Consider the following 16,882-nt stretch of genomic DNA (forward strand, 5'->3'; position numbering starts at 1 on the left):
ATTGCTTGCATCTATATTACGACGATATATAGATGCAAGCAATACAACTGCACTGCTTTTATTTTGAAGGATCTGCTAAATTGAATTGAATGTATTGCTTTTCATGTAATGTTAATGTTAATGTTTTTGTGAATATTCATTAAATAGTGTTGTTCTGTGCTCCACATTTTCTTTGTGTCATTGTAATGTTTCATTTACTGTTTTTAGAGAGATAAATATTGAGCAGAGCTGTAAGTGTATTGGTCCGGCCCTTACCAACTGTCAAAGTTTCTCATGTGGCCCCATAGGAAAATTAATTGCCCACCCCTGCTCTAGATGTGTAGGGAAACTGAAAGTTTAAAGTGGAAACAAATTCTGCCTGCATGGTTTTGCAGTAAAGTGTGTGTATCTGAGATGGGAGATAGAAACTGCCCACAAAGGACTTGCTACAAGTTGAATTGTGTGCAAGGTGCATGTCTGTACATTTGCAACACAAGGATTGTCTTCCGCTTGAACTGTTTAGCTTTCCAAAAATCTCCACTGCCAATTTTGTTTCCCTGCCATTAAGTTCCTAGGCCTCATAGTTGCAGCTCACAGCTTGGAAGCAGAAAAGCAGCCGTGCAGGCACCACTTAATTGGAGGCTCTCTTTCTAAGCTGCCTCCAGTCATCCCTATTTTGCAAGCGAATACAAGATATTTAATAGGGCTTTTCATTGCTTTGTTTTACTCCTGGTCTTCAAAGAGAAGCAGGCCTCATTTTCTATCTCCTTTTGGAAAAGGTTTTTGTCATTCAGAGGGATTCTGTTAGACCAGGTCCTGCTTCAGGCAGTAGAAAAATAGATCATTGAACTGTTTTAACTAAAGCTTGAGTGGGAAACTCAATATACACAGCACATTCTAATTTAAGACAGAGCTGCACTCCCCTTTAGATTCTTTTGTACCTTCTCAGATTCAAATCCCAGAGTGGCAGGGAACAACCTTTAGGGGTGGAAGAGAAAACCTTCTGTTACTGCCAGTGATGGGAAAATGTCATAAAATTAAGCAGCTGCAGCCAGCAAGGAGTAGGTGCCCTGGATTTTTAAGCATTGTGGTGAATGACATTGTAATATTGCTGGTGACAGTGGAACATAATTAGTGTGAGGTACAAATGGTGATGATGTGCACACCTTTATCCAGTTTTCAAATAAACAATGATCAATGGACCCACCCTTTTGAAAGAGTTTGTTTCGGTCCAGTCCCATCTCTTGATTTACAGCAGAAGAACTGAAACACTTGCAGCCTGAAAGTGGGATTCTCAAGAGTCAAGGCACAATGGTGGTTGGAGCCCAAAACTGAGAGGGTGGGGCCAGAATGCCAGTACGTTTTAGTTTACATCTCTTGCAACCTGTTAATGAACCTTAGCAAATGTCAGCCAGGTTCCAATCAGTGCTTTATCTATGGCGTTGAACCTACCGTGGGGGTGTCAGGACCATGGACAGCTCACTAGACATTCAGGTAGTCCACCCCAGTGACATTAAAGCCAGCAGCCTCTGCTGAAGAGAACAGACTGGAAACGGATACAAATGAAAAACAGACCTATTTGCTCATCCCTAGCTGCTCAAAAATAACAACAGTGGGCTGGTCTGCATCCAGACTGCACTGTGTGGGGAAGGAAAATTTAACCCTTCTCACCCCTGCCATGACACACATGCACCCCAAAATCTTTTCTAATGATAATGTTTTGAAAACAGTTGACACCAATGGGGGCTTTAAAAAGAAGAAGAAGAAGAAGAAGCTATTAGTAGTTCCTTTTCTGGGTGGGGGCACAGCTGGGGAAGGAAGAACTTAATCCCCCTCCCCTATGAATTTTGGTGCCAATCTGGATCAGGCCACTTCACCAAGAATTTGCTTTCTCAGAGAATGGGGTGGAGGGGATTTTGCTCCATTTCTGTTATTGTGCTTATGTTTATGAATGCTTGTGAACCATACAAAGGCCTTCAGCTATGCAGAAGTATGAAACAAAGAGTACTAATAACATTTTATGTGCTTGTAAAAAGAGCAAGCATTTCTTAGCTCAAAATGAAACTTGGCCCACTGCAGGGCCACTTCTGCTTTTCTAAGTGTTCTCTTTTCCTTTCAAAAATATCTCACCCTTCAAACCATATCTATAGTGGCACATAGGAAGTATGAGTAAAAGTATCATACAGAACAGGATACTAAACAATTATGGAGTAAAAACAATCTAAGAACAACAGAGCACAAGACACCATACAAAGTGATTGTGCTCTAGAACTCCCTGCTGAGGGAGACCAGGTTTACCCCTCCTTCTAATGCTGGCAGGAACAGAAGCTTTTATTTAGGCAAGGCTTTGGCATAAACACTAGCCTGCTGCTTAATGGATTGGTGCCATTTCTTTTTTTTATTGTTACATGTTCGTGTCTTTATTTAACAGTTTTTATGTTGTTTTTAATTAAGGTTTTGTAATTAATCTGGGTTTTATGGTTAGCTGCCTTGAGCACCTTTTTCTTTTTGCTTTTGCAGAAAGTATGCATGTGGGGTGGGGGAGAGATAAAGCAAATTAAATATATTAACATCCACATGCCATACACATCCCATCACAGAGGGGGTTAGTACTGTACAAAATCTACTGTGTAACAATGTCTTAGGCCATCCTTCCTCAATCCAGTGTCCTCTAATGGCACAATCCTATGCATATTTAAACAGAAAAGAATCCAACAGCTCCTTACATGACCCACCCAGCATGGCCGTTGGTAAAGGTCATCCCTTGATAGCAAGGAACCCTAAAAATTTGTCTGGGGGAAGTAGTGATCTATAGTTGGTCCACCTCAGCTCGCTCTGCAAACCAGCACTGGAGAGAAGCCATGATGATGCATGTGAGGTGCACCAAGTCCTTATAACAACTAGGAATGTTTGGCTTGGACAAAAGGTGAGTGAGTGAGTGGGTGAGTGAGTGGAGACATGATAGACTATACAAAGAAACAGAGCGAATCAGAAGGGGTCTCCCGGGCATCTAGTCTGATCCCCGGATCCAGTTGGCTCCACTCACGACATGCCCACCATGTGCATGTCCAGCCTATCCTTGAACACCCGCACCGACGGGGCCTCAACCACATCCCGTGGAAGCCCATTCCATACCCTTGGGGTCCTGTCAGGAAGTACTTCCTGGCATCCAAATGGAACCTGGGTTCCCTGAGCTTCGCTCTGTTGGAGCACATCCTGCCCTCCTCTGCAGGGGAGAACAGGTCCCTACCCACCTATACCAAATTATGTATGGTATAGCAACATCCATAAAACTGGACTCCCATTTAATGGACCCTCTGCTTATTTATTTACCTGTTACATTTACGTCTGACCTTTCTTTTCTCGAAGGAGCCCAAGTCAGTATGCAAGAGCCACCCTCTGTGTTTTACCTTCACAGGAACCCTGTGAGGTATGTTAGGACTGAGAGTCAGCAACTAGCCCAAAGTAACTCAGTGAATTTCATGGCGGAGTGTTGCACTGGAACTGGGATCTCCCTTGTCCCGTCCAATGCACTAACCACTACACTATACTGGCCCTCATTTTCTCCTCCCCTGATTGCCACACAACACTTCCTTCTCTCCCATCCTACCCATAAGTGTAGCCACTTATGTATCCGCTCCCCAAAGGAGGGGTCAAAAAGGAATGTAGAGTTCCAGGGACTATTTTATATGCATACAAACACTTTTATGAAAAAGAAAAAGAATGAATCAGTGAATTACTGTCATTTATGTCAGGGCAATACTCATGGGCCATACTCCGTTCCCCATGTCCCACATCTTTTCCCTTCCTTGGTGCTTTCTTGGCTTTTGAACACTCCCCCACCTTTCTACAAGGTAGGTGGCTTCTCCTAAGGTCCAGTTCCTGGCAATAAGAGCCAGTGTGGAACCAGTACAGCCTGGTGATGAGAGTGCTGCACTCGGACTTGGGAGCGTCCTACTCGGCCACGAAGCACATGAGGTGCTCTCTCAGCCTCACCAAACTGAAAGGACTGCTGTGAGGATACAAGTGGAGAAGAGGAGGATTATGTAAATTACTTCACAAGAGAAAAAGGCAGGGTGTAATATAAAAATGAATAAAATAAATAGTGTTTGGCTATTTTATTGTGCTGAGGAGGTATAAGCAAACCCTTCTGGTGGCTGTCAGATTGGAGAAATTTATCCTAAGGGTGCTGTATTGGTTTTCAATCATAGATTGCATCCAGTTTGTTGTCTGCCCAGCATCTCTATCTCCCCTCACTTCTTCCATCTCATCTTATGTGAAATTTACAATTCATTTTTAAGGTGTCCCTGCATGAAGGGCATTGACAGGAACAAGAAGGAATTCAAGAACTGTGAAAAGAAAGCCCTCAACATTAATAAGCGGCAAGATTGTGCTGTCGAGTGGAAAGAGCAGCCAGATGTGAATGGAATTGGCTTCCGAACCTGGAAGGGATAACCTTCCCTCTCCACACACACCACTCAGGCATTGGCTACAATTCAGCCCACATTTCAGGTATCACCCAGAATTTGGGAGTGAGAGGGGGCGGGAGAGTTCCTGGCTCTGCGCAGCCTTGAAGAATCTCCTGGAGTATTAAAAGTGCTCATTGCTCGGAAGAGTTACCCTGAAGATTGGACTTAGGACTCCTGTGAATAGTGAGCTCAGGTGGTAAATGCCAACAGAAACGGAGCAAAGCACAGGGTGGATGAGAACCAAGAGATGGAGGCCAGTGCACTTGAGGTGGGTTGAGGAAGACCTTGTGGTCTGCAGCAGCTTTTCTTTTTAACTACATCGATGGAATATCAAAATGGGCAGCCCCCGCCCTGTTACACACACAAATTACCATGCAAGAAGAGGCTCAGTGGCCCCAAGAAGCCAAAGAATGATGAAGGTTAGTTGGAAAAGAGATATAGAAAATTAGAAAGCAGGGAGAACAGATTGGTTTGCAATTTCCATGCCGGTTGGGGAATGCTGGGAGTGGCAGGATTTTGTGGTTGCTGTTCAGATGTGCATAGGATTGCACCCTAGCGAATTTACAATATCCTGTGTGAACACAGAATTCACTGCCTACAATCTGAACAAGAGCTCTTCTGTTAAGGGGAAAGGATATACCACAATATTTTGTTGCAGAACACTCTTGTATGCTACTTTACAAAAGGCAGACCTATTTGGCAAGCTGTCAGAGAACCCTTCTCTCTGAAGGCAACCTCCACTTCAGGTGTGGGGAATGTGTTGGGCTGTAACTTGCTCTCCATTGACTAACTAGCTAGGACTGATGGAAGTTGTAGTCCACCAGCATCTGGAGGCCTGTTTTATTTCTCTTTAAATTGAGAAAGAAACCTAAAAAGAAGGGAGAGTGGCAGGGGTGTCCTCGAACTGTTACCCATCCACACTAAGCACCCAGACACCGGACTGAGCAAGCAGGCAGACACAGAGGTTACCTTGACAAGTCATCCTGCAATGGTAAAATACGTTGCATTGCTATTTAAATTATAAGAATTAACTCCACATATCCCCTCTACCTATGAAGTAGCATATATATTATTATTCATGTATTATACATCTCCAGCCTTTTCACCAAAGAGTCCATAATCCTCCATCCACCCACATAATGACCCAGTGAGATGTCTGAGTCTAAGAGTTAATGACTGGCCCATAGTTGCTCAGTGAGTTTCATGGCTAACAGGGAACTAGAACTTAGGACATGTGCACCCCAGTGCAACACCCCAACAACTACAAAACACTGGCTCTTATTTGCAAAGTACCTAGTTTGCCCCTTCTGTTTTGGTGGTGCAATAAGTGGCCATCCTAATTATTTGGAATGAAAGAAACGAGCTACAGTTTGGGACATGGGGGAGAGGTAGGCGGTTTCTGTGGCTCAAGAAGGGAAAGTTTAGAATTTATCCCAATAATGTAAGCCAGGGCCCCTATTGAGGGTAGGTGTGATTGGGCACCTGCCAGGGCCCCCCAGCCAATCAGGGGCTACTGACAAAAGTCCCCAGGATTCACTCTTTATCTTTACAGTCTGCTTACTCACCTGCCTCTCATGTTGGCCCAGAAAAAGGAATTATTTTCCTTTCCTTTCCTGCTGTGTTTGCTTCACCTGGTTTGTTCATGGCTTAGTTTTCATATTTTGGTTGTCTGTCTGTCTGTCTGTCTGTCAACACCATTGTCATCATTACTAATACTATTACATAAAATGAATGCCCTGCCTTTTTTCCCTCTTGCAAGGAACGCAAGACACCTTGCAGGGCCTCTTCCTCTCTATTTTATTCTTAGAACAACCCTGTGAGGTTGATTAGGTTGAAAGAAGGTAATGAAAAAGTAGGAGGGGACCAGGGAGTCTTCAAAACCTGCAGTTGATATTGCCTGAAATTAATCTTTTTACTACCAAACATTGATTTCTATGGGCAGGAAGAAGAGCAGTCACTGTGGGTGATGGGGTGTGCATGCACATTGCATCTGTGTTTGCATGCATGCATCTTAACCCCCACTCATTAACACTAGATGGCCCAACCTAAATTCCTACAGTACACACACGTACCCTTTTGAGACCCTCCGATTTACAGACCCTCCCTCCAAACACATATCCTGGCTATCCTAATTTCACTAACAATTTAATAAAGAACGGAATCATTTTGTCCCATGTAAGAGACAGATCGCATATAAGTAGCCAGATTTGCAGGCTGGCAATGGAATGAAAACTAGGAGTCTTGAATTCCAACAAGTTGTATTGGTGAGAGGTCTGGGGGATTGCTAAAGGGTTGATTTGAAAGGACCCTTCTTCAAATGCAATTATAAGGGGTGGCATGGGGAGAAGACCCCTCCAGTCATGTTTGAGTTGTTCAAACAGCCTTTATTTGTGTAATAGACTCACCTTGCTTGCAAGATTATCCTCCTGCAAAAGGATGGCATATGATTATTATTTTTTGCTGTTCCTTTTTTTGACCCCTGAACCCTTTAAACAAAGCAAGTACTGGTGAATTATAAATCAAATGCCCCTGCGGAGCTTTGAGCTGCATCGAAGAAACAGCAAGAATTAATATTTCAGGGAGAAAATATGTTAAAAGATTTTTCAGATAAAGGGGGCAAGTGTCTTGCCCAGCATGTCTTTCATGCCAGGGGTGCAGGAGAGGAAAAGAGAGACAGAATTTCCTCCACATTTTCAAAGAGTGCTTACATTTGGATATTTTGAAATGTAAGGCTAAGTGTCCACTTCATATAGCTTGCAATACATCCTTTCTTATTTCTGATCCTTACCACTCTCCACTGACAAATGCAACCCCTGTTTAAAAAGGTTGCCTTTCCCCCAATTTTAAATGTCTATATCCTGCCTTTTTATCTTATGTGGGTCTCCAAGTAAACATATAATAATTTTTACAAATTATCAAACCCAGCATTAGTTTGTTATAGTGTTCTTGTTGGAGGCAGTGGTGGTGAGGAGTTCCTAGAAAAGCAAGGAGGAACTATTTTCAGATCTTGTATTTCAGGTCATTTGTGATTACAACTTTTGTACCACCCATATTTTTAACCAACTCATCTTTTTTCCTGTACCCTGGGAGATTATTCTCCGAGAGAAGCAAATAGGCCCGTATATTAGATATGCATGTCAAAGTTACAAATCCTTCTACTTTCAAATAAAATGAAGATGCCCTTTTGATCTCTGTTGACAATATTTCCTTCAGGAAGAAGATATCCCAAAAGGTAACCATAGCACATGCTCATAAAACATCTTTCTATCTCTCTCATTTCCTCCTCCCCCGTTTTATCTTGATTAGGCACCAGAGCAGGCCTTTCAGTTTTGAAAAGAAGTGCCCCATTTCCCGTCACCCCTTGGGTTAATCACCCAATTATATCCTAATGTGAGCAGACAGAGTTTTGTCACCATGCCTGTGAGCTGTGCTGGTGTTCTGAAGGCAAAGGAAGCAGGCCGTGTTGCTTGTTCATTCCCTCTAATAGCGAACTCAGTGCTCCCAAACAGGGAGCCAAAAGAAGGCCACTGAGAAACATCCCAAGTGTTCCCCCCACCACACAAAAACCCAGTCCCAGTGAGGAATGGGCGTGCTATCTGCTCATTAGCAATTCACAGAATTTTGAGTGTCAGATGGAAAAGAAAAACAGAAAAAAGTGGGGTAGGATGAATTGGTCTGCTTGGATCCTTAACGACTCATACCAGGAACGAGACAGCTCTCTTTTGGGTGCGATGCCTGAGTAGCCACCATAGTAACAAGTGAACTGGTGTTTCATGCCTTTCCCATTTTTCTTCCAAGACCATCAAAAGTCTGTTTCCGCCACTGCTCCCACAACACTGGAAGATGGCTTGGCAGTGGAGACTGGTGGTTCCCATGTCAGAGGGGCTGTGTATCCCCAGCACCTGCAGAGAAATCAGTCTGCATTCCAACACTTCTGTCCATGGTGCTGCACCTGTCCTCAGCTATTGTGCCGCACCACGCCAGTAGGTTCAGCACCATGGATAGCTCCACGTAGTTCAGACTGCAGTCCACACCGACATTGGCACCACCAGCCTCTGTTGCTGATTGGCATCCCAGTAGATGATGGTGCTTGGTCCAGGCATCCTTGGGCCTTTGCCAAATTCTCTCCTTCCGTTGATGTGTCCCCCAAAGGCTTCATGTGCTTTCAGCTGGGAGAGCTGGTCTGCCCCCTAAAACACTGCATGAGGCTTTGCTTCAGCCCTGCCTGCAAAGTCTAGAGCCACACCGTTTTTATACAGAGTGACATAAACCCTGGATGTGCTCAGAAGCTTTTCCTGCAGGTGCTACTTCTCCTGCAGAACAAAACCATGGCAGATTCCAGGACTAAAATGCAGTGAGCCAAAGGAAGCTGCACTCTCTTCTCCCCCCATCCTCATCCCATAGCTGTGTCCAATAAATGCCAGTCACAGGGAACTGGTTCTTAATGGCTGGCAACAAAAGACTTGAGACTGGGTTTTTCCCTTCCCCTCAGTAGATAGTCATTTATTTTCTTCTTTAAGAAAAAAGGGGGGAAAGCCAGCCCTTAATGTTCCTCTACATCTATTATTCAACATTTTTGAGCCAATAATGAGATCTAAAACTGACCTTTAGGATTTTCTGAGCTTTACCTTTGATCTAGGAGACCATCATTATCTTTGCCCCTTAAGTTATGCAAGGCAGCACTCAAGCTCTCAGCACCATTTTGCTGGGGCTGTACCATTTAGGGAGGAGAGGCGATACAGACATGAAAGAGAGATATTCTAGTGCCTGGAAGGGGGGATTTAAATAACAACTCCCCCTCATTTGTACGTACGCATGTGTGTGTGCACACACACATACACACACAAACTTACAGTACATTTTATGAGCAAAGGTGATGTGCCACATTGGAAAGGTTGTTCTGTTTGAGCTCAACTGACTTTCAGTTCATTTTTGTCCTGACAGCCAAAGTGAGCTTACTCTTGGTAGTTTTGGATTATGTGAAAATGAGAACCACAAATTGGGGCTGATTTGTTAGATCTGAATCCTTGTTCTTGCTGTAGCATTTAACAGAAGCATCTTCCTCTCACAGCAAATGAACACAGACCTCCTTGGCCACCTTGAAATTTTGGATAGTTATTGTCAGATTTGGGTGACATTTGGACCTCTGTTCTGCAATTTGGAGTGGAATCCCACAGTCTGCACAAATGGTGCAATGTGTGTTGGTTGGTTTTTAAAGTATGTAATTCACAGCCCATTTTGAAAATATGCACATGCTGACTCAACTTGTACCTGATGGAATCATCACCAGTACAGGTTTAAGAGAGTGACATCCACTGGGCCAAGCTAAGAGAATCTGCTGGATTTTCATCCCACCTATGTGAAACCCGGTAATTTCAGACCCTGGATTTATGGTCTTATTGGAAAGGGGTTAATTTAGATGGCCTTGTATGTCGCTTCACTTTCAAAGCACACGGCTAACATGCTTCTCCTCCTTCTAGCCCCACCACCCCAGCCATGTTCCATCCTTTACACCTGCTTCTGCATTTCTGACAGGCTGGAGCAAAACCCAAAGAAAGACAAAACTGTGTGCCAGCCCTGAAAAAAAAAAGAAAAGAGAAAGACATACTCTGCAGACATGCAGTTTTGCATTTTAAAATCACCTAAATCATGGTTTTGGAACAAATCAACCTTTCTTTCTAATGCCCTGATGCTAAAAACATGTACTTGGAAATAAGCACCACTTTGTATAGAAAAGGTAATATATCTCAAAATTTAAAATATTAAAAAAGAGTATCTGCACATGTCCAGCTGGCCATCGAAGGGGTTCTCCTTTGGACTTCCCTTGGTCTGTGAGGCCCCGCCCTTTACTTCAGGACCCATGCCCATGACTGTTCTCCTGCAAACAAAGCTGCATAATGGCACTGTTGTACTCTTATGCATCTACCCTTCCTATCAGTGGGGCCTGTGCAGAAGAAATATCCCATGGATCATACCTCAGCAATCCAAACAGCTTAGCTTTCATCCTGACACCTTCAAGAGCTCCTATGGTCAGGTTCCCTCCAATTAACAGAGCAGAGGAATATGGGAAGCCACCTTAGACTTAGTCCAGCCCTGGGCCCATCTAGGGTTGGATTTTTGGCACTGACTGGCAGTGGTTTCAGGCAGGGATTTTCCATCTCTACCTGGAGAGAATGGAACCAGAACCTGGGTCCTTCCTCTAACCCTGAACTAGATGGATGAGCCACCTGGGACACTGGGCATGCCATGCGCCACTTTGCATCCCAACAGCAAGTAAGATTGGCCTTCAGACAGATTCTGAGCCATGACATGTTGTCCCTCTAACATTGGCTATTGGCCCTTGTGTGACATGGTGGTTTCAAAAAAGTTAGAAATTGTAGCCTGCTTTTTGTTCCCGTAAAGCTCAGTAAAGCTCTCAAAGGTCCTTAGAGAGGCCACTTTCTGCCTCAGCTGCCCATTTGCCATGATGGAATCTTCATGCCCTGCAGTGTGGGGCAGAGGTAAAGGGGTGGGGCCAAAATACGAACACTTTTTAGCTTCCCAATCTTGTTGCCAATAACAAAGCCATACAAGGCCCATTGCTGAAAGGGAACTCTTCAAATGCTGGGAAGCCACCAAATGATCAGCAGTTGGAGGAATGGGGCTGGAACTAGGGAAAGGAGGCTGGATCTGGGCACCAGAAGGTTTCCCACACCTACTTCAACATAATGGGTACCTTCACTTCCCTAGCCTCATCAGTCCTACTTTGAGCAAGCCAGTGTCAAGGTTTGGCATGTGTGTGTGTGTGTGGTAAAGATGTATGGACTTTGTAAAATCCATTTGGTTTGTGTTGTACAGTTTTCATTCCAACATCCACTCACTGACAGAACTAGATCTCACATGAATTTATGCAACTTTGCTCTTAATGCAAATCTGTACTTCTAAAAATGCTCGAAACCTCCCCAATTGCACACTTTCATGCTTTAGTCTATAGGGGGAAATGGGCATTTTGGAACGGCTTGAATCTGATGCAGATTTCTCTGACATTCCTAATGCAGGCAGGTCGTGGTGAGGTTATGTATAGGTGCTGACTTGGGGCTTGAAGTTAGCATATACAGATCACTCCTGATAGACATTATAAAACAGTGTTAAGAAAGTAGATAAAGATAAGTTTTTCTCTCCCTTTCATGGTACTAGAACCCATGTAGTTGAAATTATAACCACCAACTTAAATCAGTTTAAAATGATAAACTCACAGCCAACCATAACTGTTAAATAGTGCAAGTGCAAACACATCCAGATATCTTAAAAGCCAATTCTTATTCCCATGCTCAGGGAATTGCTAGCATGGAAGGCACCATCTACTATCTTGGAACAGAGGCTGTGATGACTGTTATCAAAGTCACACAGAATTCACTTAAGGGACTCAGTGCAGGCATTTAGGCATGGAAGAACACAGGAAATGAAAGAAGCTACCTTATATCGGATCAAATGACTCATCTCACTAGAGCAAGTTTCCCCAAATTTTGGGGTGCGGTTGGCACAATTGGAATTTGGAGGTACAATGAGTTCTGTCACAAAATGGTTATCAGAGTGGGCATAGCTAGTTATAACATGCCCATTTCCCAGCAGGAAAACTGAGGAGGCTGAAAGAAAAGCAAGGTAGCTCCAGAATCTAAGTAGAATGCAGAGCAGTGGGGAGACTGAGCTCTCAAACACAAAGCCACTTTTTAACTGACAGTTTTCTCTTCCAACAGTTATTTCACAGAAAGCAAAAAGATGTTGCTTACAGACAAGTAACTTGGCCAAGAAACCAAGAACAAGGCAGAGAAGGAGGCTGTGCCTAAATGCCAAATCACACATTTGTCCCCACAAAGCACAACAAAATACAGATTTCAGAGGAGACAGACTAAGTCAGTTAAAACACTTTTAATTGCTAACATCTAACAATTTATTTTTTAAAATCAGGTAGAAAGCCTGGCAGATGCCAAGAAAGGTGTCTGTGGGCGCACAGGTCCTTGGGAGCACCATGTTGGAGATCCCAGATCTAGGGGAGCATGGTAAGCTGCCTTTTATTGAGCCAGGCTCTTGGCCAATCCTGGCCAGTATTGTTGACACTGACTGGTAGCAGCAGCTCTCCAGGGTTTCAGGAAGAATACTTTCCCAGCCCTACCTGGAGAAACCATGGATTGAGCCTGGCACTTTCTAATGCAAAGCAAGGTTCTTCCTCCGAGGCACAGTCTTGTCTCATGAGAAAAGAGAAGAACATGGAAACGGTCTTCTCCTATTGGTCTACTCAATTCAGTATTGCCTACACGGACTGTCAATGGCTCCCCAGGGTTTCTGGCAGAAGTCTTTTCCAGCATCATGTGCTGTGCAAGCGGAGATGCCAAACTGGGTTTCTCCTGCACGTAAACTATGATCTCTATCTTTGGGATTGTCCCCCCAAAGAACATAGAACTGATGTTTCCACTCCTTTAGACTTGCCTGTCTCATTCTGAACAATCCCATGACTGGAGGCAGCACTGACTCTGTGCCTTCTTTTCACAGGTTACTTGTCTCACCTTGGCAGCACTTGCTTTCTCTGATAAGATGGAATTGTTTACTGCAAGCCAGAGGTGGTCAACTTCAGGACCTCCAGAAGTTCTGGCCTACAACTCCCATCATCCCTTAAAATTGGCTATGCTTCCCAAATAATGTGGGTTGTAGGCCAAAACATCTAGAGGTTCAAAAGTACCCAATCCCTCCTGTGAACCTAGTCTGGGAAAGGAAGGAAGGAAGGAAGGAAGGAAAGACACTTGTACTTACGTGAGTACAAAACCTCTCTGGAGGATTCCCGCAAGTGATGCCTGATGGGTCTACCCTCACAGTGGCATAGTCCTTCATGGGTACAGATTTTGGCTGGCAGGCATAAAATTCCCACATTGGGCCATCGTCAGTGGTCACCCAGGATTTGCAGATGTCATACTGTCCCATAACCAGTGGGAGGCAGTGCAGTAAGAAAGCGGCGTGGTGCAGCATGGTAGACAAGACCTCACACGAGGTTCCTGGTCAAAGGAAATGCCCAAAGTCTTATTCAAGGCAGACACTGGTTTAGGGGAGGTTCTCTGGATCAGCATGGACACTCCACATCTAATACAAACACTGTACACTAGGTGGTCCAGATGGTGGTGGAGGTGATGGGTCTCCAGCTGTTGACGTATGTTTAGGCAACAGGAAATCTGCAGGTGGTTTTGTCTGAAGAATGTGGCTTACTCTTTCCACGGTTGCTCTTCAGCAGCCCAAAGTCTTCCATAAGTTCATGTTTTCTTGTTTTGTTTTTTTGGTGCATAAACAATCTTCCAAATCAGCATGAAAGTATCTAGAGGTGACTCTCTTCAGTCAATCAATAGAGCTCTCAGGTTCTGACTGTGTGATGAAATTTGACCCATTGGAAGAGGAGGCGGGTAGAAACCAGAGAGGTGATGCAGTGCAACTGAGATCAAGTTTTCTCCAACCTTTTCCTGTCTGCTACAATGTGAGCCATTCTAAAGTGCTCAGAAGCTGAAGTATGTTTATTTGGGGGGGCTGAGAAAATAGTTTATGTAAAAAAAATAGAATAGTCACATGATACAGAACTCTGAAAGCATATGAATCAAATCTTTGGAAAGATAATTTTTAAATGATTTGTTTAACGTAAGTTTGACTTGGCAATTCTTGTCATTTTATTTGATTTTTTTTTAAAAAATAGGCTCATGGATTTTTTCTCCTATGTGCTTCTTTTTGTCTGAAGAGGAGGGAGGCACTCAGAGAGAGCAATCACTGCCTTTTGACAACTTTAACACAAAATATTTGAAAGCTTTTCTCTGTAGACTACTAATGTCCTGAGATCCTGCTTTTCCTTGAGCACCTTCATGTACCTGGAACATTGTTTTGAAAAAAAAAATCTAATTAGATGGAAGGGAATAAAAAGAATGATAAATAGAAATATCAGCTAAAGAGAGAACCTCATGGGATATTATGAATTCTTTCAGAAGTTCTGAAAACGTGGCTGTTAGAATTGTGCAAAAGTTTGTTTGTTTGTTTTCTCTCTGACCAGTCAAACTTGTGTTCTTATTAACACAATGATTAGAAGAACAAATATAGCTCCTTATAAATCTAAAGGAGAACCATGAACAGGCGTGGAAGCTTGCCAGCCAAACAGAAATCTTTAAACAACAAGCCAGAGAAAAAGCCAGGCAGCCAGACAACCAGAGACACAGTTCAACTTCCACATGGAAGATTTATTTAAACAAAGAGATATATCATTATTATTATTATTATTATTATTATTATTATTATTAAAAATGGAAAAATGAATCACATTTAAGGCTTTTCCAATAAAGAAAGAGCAGTCACCTCTCCTGGAGTTCACTGGAGTTTAATCCAACCTCCCTGTAATTTTTCCAATTGAGCAATTCTTTAAAAAAACAAAAACAAACAAAGCAACCACCTTCAATCACAGGTAGAAATGATCTGTAGCCAGATCTGAAACTGTTCCTCACACCACAAATAGTTGTGTTTTTAAGACTGAAAAATAAACCTTTCTCTTCCTTTTCACTCCACAACTTTCACCCTATTAAAAGTCTCCTTGACTAACTCTTCCCTTGAGGCTAAGTGGCCAGCACAGATACAAGATTACTCCAACTACATCCACACTCCGGTGGGGGGGGGGGGGGGGGACTGTACACCTATTTATGTGCACTTCTTGTCTCCCCTTTAGCAAAATAAAAGTCTAAATGTGAACCTGATTAAGATACTCAATTTCTGAAGGTAAGATCCATCTTTCCTGCTCTTAGCTCTTTAGAGGCACCCCTCTGAACTGCCTTGGCTCAGAATAAGCCCCCAAGAAAGCAAAGTCTGGTTGCTATTTTTGGAGTAATGAGCAAAGTAGGGTGGAGATAAAGGAATCACTTTGGAAGCCTCACTGACATCAGGCTGGTCTTCTTCAATTTATTTTTTAAATGATCACTTCCTTAACACATCAAATGTGTCAGGTGCTCTTATGATGTAAATAGCATAAGAGTAGTAAGGGCTTTGTCACACAAAACTCCCACATTTGGTTAGGGGTAGGTTTGGCAGGGGAAGAAGATTACGCCAATCTGACAAGTCTATTTTCAGAAACAGAAAATACATTTTGCAGTGAGCACTTTGACAGAAAAAGAAAGTTAAGGAGGAAGACAGCTATAAAATACCCGTTGCTATGCCGTTCCACAATTCCCTCACCCCAAGAAAACACAATGAAAACTGATCTAGGCTGTTACCCATGGAAAAGCAAAGTGGCCTCCATCAGCTGAACATCACAGGTGTTTTCTGTGGAAATAGTTGCCTTTTTAATTTAAAAATTCTGAATTAAAGGTTTGGCTTCCTTTCCCACAGCAAAAAAATAAATCTTCAGCTGATATTATTAAGAAACTGCACTTCCCAGGAACGGGCAGAATCAATGGCTTGATTTTCTTTTAAGAGTGCACAGCAATCATAAGGGACTGATAGCCAACCTCACAAAATTAGATTTTATCTGGGTATCTGGACTCAGTTCTTTTCTCCTTTATTGGATTAACATGCTTTTGAAATAAAGAGGCAACCCACAGTTACAACACCCTGCTGGGGAATTAAGAAGTAAACCTGTTTGTTCACTTTGCAATTAAATGCAGTCTTTCCCAGAAGTGGTACTTTTAACAAAAAAGGGGGAGTGGAGCACAGTTTGCACAGGAACTGGTGTTTTGTAAACTGCGGAGTGGAAAGAATAACCCCTTTCAGTTGTATCCTTCTCCTCTTGCAACTGATAACGTTATTTCAATTCATTTTCAAAAGTTTACAAATAGATGTTAAGGTTGCAATGCCACACACACTTACCCAGGAGTAAACCCTATCGAAGTCAGTGAGGGTCACCTTAAAGAGGACACCCCTAGGACCATGCTGGAACTGTGTTCTGTAGAACTAATACAGACACCATGAAAATGTTGAACCTCTCCAGGAAGAAATTCTAATTCCAGATAGTTCAGTATTTTCCCACCTTAAATCCATCTCCTTTTTATAAACATTCTTTACCCTAAGACATTTCAAGGACTCCAGTAAGAAAGCAGAGAATGATGTAGCGCATGTAATATGAGGGTCTCTCTTACTTCTTACCACCTTGTTTCTGGGGTATTTGAATCAATAGGATTAGGGGAAAGTTAGGTTGCCTTTCAGCAGAACGAAAAGGGACGTGGAAAGGTGTCCAAGGAGCTGGATTGCACAGGTTTTTTAAAGCTAGGACCTATGTGAAAAGAGCATGGTTTCTGGAGAGGCAAAGTAAGCCACTTGAAAATGAAAGCCAGAACAGCAAAATGGACTGGGGATCATGGCCTTGCATCCTGTGTCAGAGAGGGAAACTGCAGGCATAGCAAACTGCAGGAGAGTGGTTTCATTCCAGAAAGTTACTGTGCAAACAATCA

General features: G+C 43.1%; 1 protein-coding gene across 1 annotated transcript in view; it reads right to left on the bottom strand.

Annotated features, from left to right (window-relative positions):
- The window catches only part of NTNG2 (netrin G2), an 81,339-nt gene extending 67,891 nt beyond the window's left edge, over positions 1-13,448 (bottom strand). The window contains exon 1 of the mRNA XM_044440023.1: positions 13,236-13,448. Within this exon, the coding sequence (XP_044295958.1) occupies positions 13,236-13,448 (213 nt within the window). The remainder of the gene's footprint in view (positions 1-13,235) is intronic.
- Between the last annotated feature and the right edge of the window lie 3,434 nt (positions 13,449-16,882).

The sequence above is a fragment of the Varanus komodoensis genome, unplaced genomic scaffold, assembly GCF_004798865.1.
Source record: "Varanus komodoensis strain SLA01 unplaced genomic scaffold, ASM479886v1 scaffold36, whole genome shotgun sequence".
NCBI classification, from domain to species: domain Eukaryota; kingdom Metazoa; phylum Chordata; class Lepidosauria; order Squamata; family Varanidae; genus Varanus; species Varanus komodoensis.